The sequence below is a fragment of the Carassius auratus genome, chromosome 20, assembly GCF_003368295.1.
Source record: "Carassius auratus strain Wakin chromosome 20, ASM336829v1, whole genome shotgun sequence".
Taxonomy (NCBI): Eukaryota; Metazoa; Chordata; class Actinopteri; order Cypriniformes; family Cyprinidae; genus Carassius; species Carassius auratus.
Genome location: NC_039262.1, coordinates 11,573,914 through 11,577,601, shown reverse-complemented (window position 1 = coordinate 11,577,601; position 3,688 = coordinate 11,573,914). Strand labels below are relative to the sequence as shown.

At 35.7% G+C, this 3,688-nt stretch overlaps 1 protein-coding gene across 1 annotated transcript in view; it reads right to left on the bottom strand.

Annotated features, from left to right (window-relative positions):
* LOC113037923 (SAM and SH3 domain-containing protein 1-like) overlaps positions 1–319 on the bottom strand; it is a 5,392-nt gene extending 5,073 nt beyond the window's left edge. Inside the window, exon 1 of the mRNA XM_026195243.1 lies at positions 298–319. Coding sequence (XP_026051028.1) covers positions 298–319 — 22 coding nt within the window. The remainder of the gene's footprint in view (positions 1–297) is intronic.
* Between the last annotated feature and the right edge of the window lie 3,369 nt (positions 320–3,688).

Here is a 3,688-nt window from a genome sequence, read left to right as displayed (position 1 = left end):
TCATCATACCTCTGCTACTTATACTCACCTCGCTCTCTCTCTGTTGTCAGATCCTCTCTTATGTCTCCATGCACTAGCTGGATTATCGTCTTCCGTGTTTGTGTGCTGGTTTGGATTCGTGTTGTTCGTCCGCGTGTCAGTGTTCCGGTCTGTTCCTGGTTCCAACCATTGACCACCTTCACCTGCACCGCTGACTTCACCATCCCGCTCTTCTCACGCCACCGTAGACCTTCCTGCCATTGCCAACACTCTGGACACTCTTTTATTCTATAAACACATCTGATTGCCTGCATTTACTTCCTCCTCTTTTGCCTGTCATTATCACTGCCAGCATTTATTATATGGCTCTGCTCAGTTTGTGGTACTGATATACTCAAATATGTCATCTGAGTGGTTAAGTCTTGATTAACTGTAAACATAGAAGATTTTTTTTTTTTTTTTTTTTTTAATGATGTTACACAAGTTTACCGTTTATCAGCTCTGCACCTCTGTGTATGAGATGCAACCAAAACACAGGTTTAAGAGATTCATTTAAGTGGAAAGGGCACTATTTTTTACAGCTGAAGACATTAATTTGAACTATTTTAATGTGTTTAAATTATTTACACAGACAGATGATTTAACAAAGCAAACTCAAGGTAGCACATTCTTGGATGAATCAGTTCAGTGAATGATTCAATGGCTCATAAAGACAGTTTCTGGATTCTGAGCTGTATTACTCTTACTATTTGTGCCATATAATGAAATGGTAAAAACAGTAGGATGCCGATACACTATTGGTGATCCATAGGTTTATAATTTACACAGTTTAAAGTTAAATTACCATTGACAATAGCTAACCCTATGTAATGAACTCTACTGTTATAGGTTACATTGCTATTTGTTGGTTAAATAAAATATTTACCTGTAAGAAACCATGTCTGGGTCGGTTTAAAAACCTTTCATATCTCTTAAGTTCTCACCACCACTAAAAAGCCAATGTTGATTCTGGGTATATTACTGAAACTGAATTCTCCTTGTAGATTTTGCTTGTGCTATATTCGGGTTTCTTAGCTTTTTGTTTTTTATCATTGATTTGTCACTTTGCATGGTAAATGGTTAATATTTCTTGCTTGCTGTGACAAATAACTTTCAGCTTTATGCCATGTCAGAGTATCTGGAGAGGTAAAAGAAATCACAGTTTTGAAGATGGTTTTTATGACATAATCACTCAATATTAAAATTTCTTGAAAAATTGAAAAAAATTACAACAACGGCATTTACAGATAAACATAAAATGAAGAGGATTTTGAGGGGAAAAAGGAACAAAAAAAGAATGCAAGATAGAAGTAGAAGATAGACTGGTAGAAGTCCTAAGAAAGGTTAACATTGCTTAATGGGAAAATAAGTCAATGTTTTAATCTGTGTAGAACATTAACAGATTTTGTCTTAAAGGTACTAAATGAAATGGACATGTTAAAACAATCAGATATGATTCTAGGGTTAGGATGTTCCTTTGATAGGGCCCTAAGAGAATATATCATTACGTTGGACCCCTAGCCAAGAACTCAGGGAGATTTTGGCAGCTTGTTCCTTGGAACATCACTTCTTTGGCGTCACTTCTTCTTAATTATTTTTGACTGACAGTTTTCACTTGCTAACATATGGTAGAAGAAACATTTAAGTTTGGAAGCTAGGAAAGATTGTCTTAAATCTCTGCCCAAATAAAGGATATTTCATATGGGTTTAAATCTCAGTTTAAATCACAATCTATGGGTTGAAATTTACTGATGAATAGTGGCTAGTCTGTAAAATGAAATGAAATACAATGACTATAAAGCTTGCTGAGCTATTTTGTACTCATATAGACGCACCAGGGAACATTTAATCTCTGATCTTATATCAACACCATCACTTTTCCAGCTACCTAATGGTAATAGCAGTGGAGTGTAAAATTACACATACTTTAATGTACTTTCCACTTATACCAATAGATTCAACACAAACATTTACCAACCCACATGCATCTTGATAGAGTTTAAGGATTAATGAAACACCATAGCAGCAGTTACGTTTAATAAAAGCATATAAGATTGCAGTACATCATATTATAGTGTTTGTAGCATATATATATATATAATATACTGTGATATGTAATTTGGTTTCCACTTACTTTAATTAAGTGGGTCGGCAAGTCCCTCCAGTTGAGGTTTCCCTTTTCTCTTCCTTTAGCTGTAAAACACAGTCTGTATCAAGGATGTTAGGTCAGATCAGCCTCAAACATGGTGTCTTGTGAGCATAGTATACACTGTGTAAGTGGCACACAGTCAAATAAGCAAGGAGAGAGAGAGAGAGAGCGAGAGAGAGAGAGAGAGAGAGAGAGAGAGAGACTGTGGGATGTGGGAATGGGTCAGCAAAGTCAGAGATGAGTCAAGTGTAAATGTGCAGTGGGGGTGGAGGATATGGGGGGATAAGAGAAGCGCACGGAGTGGGAAGGGGGTTAAACATGTTATTGTAGAGGGTGTGGAATTTCAGTGCCATGTGTTCCCCTTTCCTGTGTATATGTATGTGTTTGTGTGGAGAATAAGTCAATAAGAGAATAATCAATTCATGATTGTAAAAACAAAAAAAAAAACTTCTCTATCAGCTTACTTATTTAAAAATTGTCAGTTAAAAAACAAAAATCCCATAAATAACTTTTTGATTAATCAAACAGCATGGTTGGGGAGGAATTACTGTCCAGATAGGTGAGTCAATACACATTTTTAAGCAACTGTATGTATGCACATATCAATATTGTAATTTTTGTCACACTGTACAACAATAATAAGTGATTTTTCATTATTATAAGGGGTAGGTTAGACCTTAATAAAACACAATCTAATAGGCATAAAATTTTATGTATTGTTAGCTTCCCTACTGTTATCATCATAAAAGTCTTAATTGTACCACTGTTGTAATTAAAGTGAATAGCCGTACAAGTGTCACTGCCATAAAGCAATTTGCCCTTTTTTTTGAATTTCATACCTGCTCACCAAAGTCACTCCCAAAACAGACATTTTTATAAGTGTACCATCAGAATGATTTTTAAAACTGATATTTCAAAGTTAAAAATGCTTTTAAGACTGTGGTTTTAAGTATTAATTTAAATGTTTGGAAACAATATTTCCAAACATTTAATATTTTAGTCTGAAGTGCCCGTTCCCTGACTTAGAGTCTAATAAACCTTTGTCTTGTCACTCATGTTATTTATAGCCTTCAGCTGTGATTGAACCGTCAGTGAGAAACCACCTCATGGACTAAGTCTTTAAGACTTAAATGTGCACTATTTTTGCAACAGTGCAGTTTCAATGATGCTGTTCGAGGTAGAGGTCAAATGTAGGCAATATGGCAAATCCACATCTGCAGATATATAACAATTGATCTACTACTGCCTTTGAGAATGTCAACTCTAGTGGGACAGACCACCAGACAGAAGAACCAGGTCAAAGTCTGTTCTCCTTGGCTTATTTGTGACAGTTCAACAGGTGAGGATCTCTTCTTATTCTGTCACCCTGTAGTTAAAGCTATAAAGATTCCTTTATTGTGTTGGAATATAGGTTAGCTATGCTATGGGCTGGCACGCAGGTTGTATATGATGGATTGTGTTCTCATTGAAAATAACAGGATCAAAGCCAAACTGCAGCTGCTCTTGTCTTTTCATGAACTT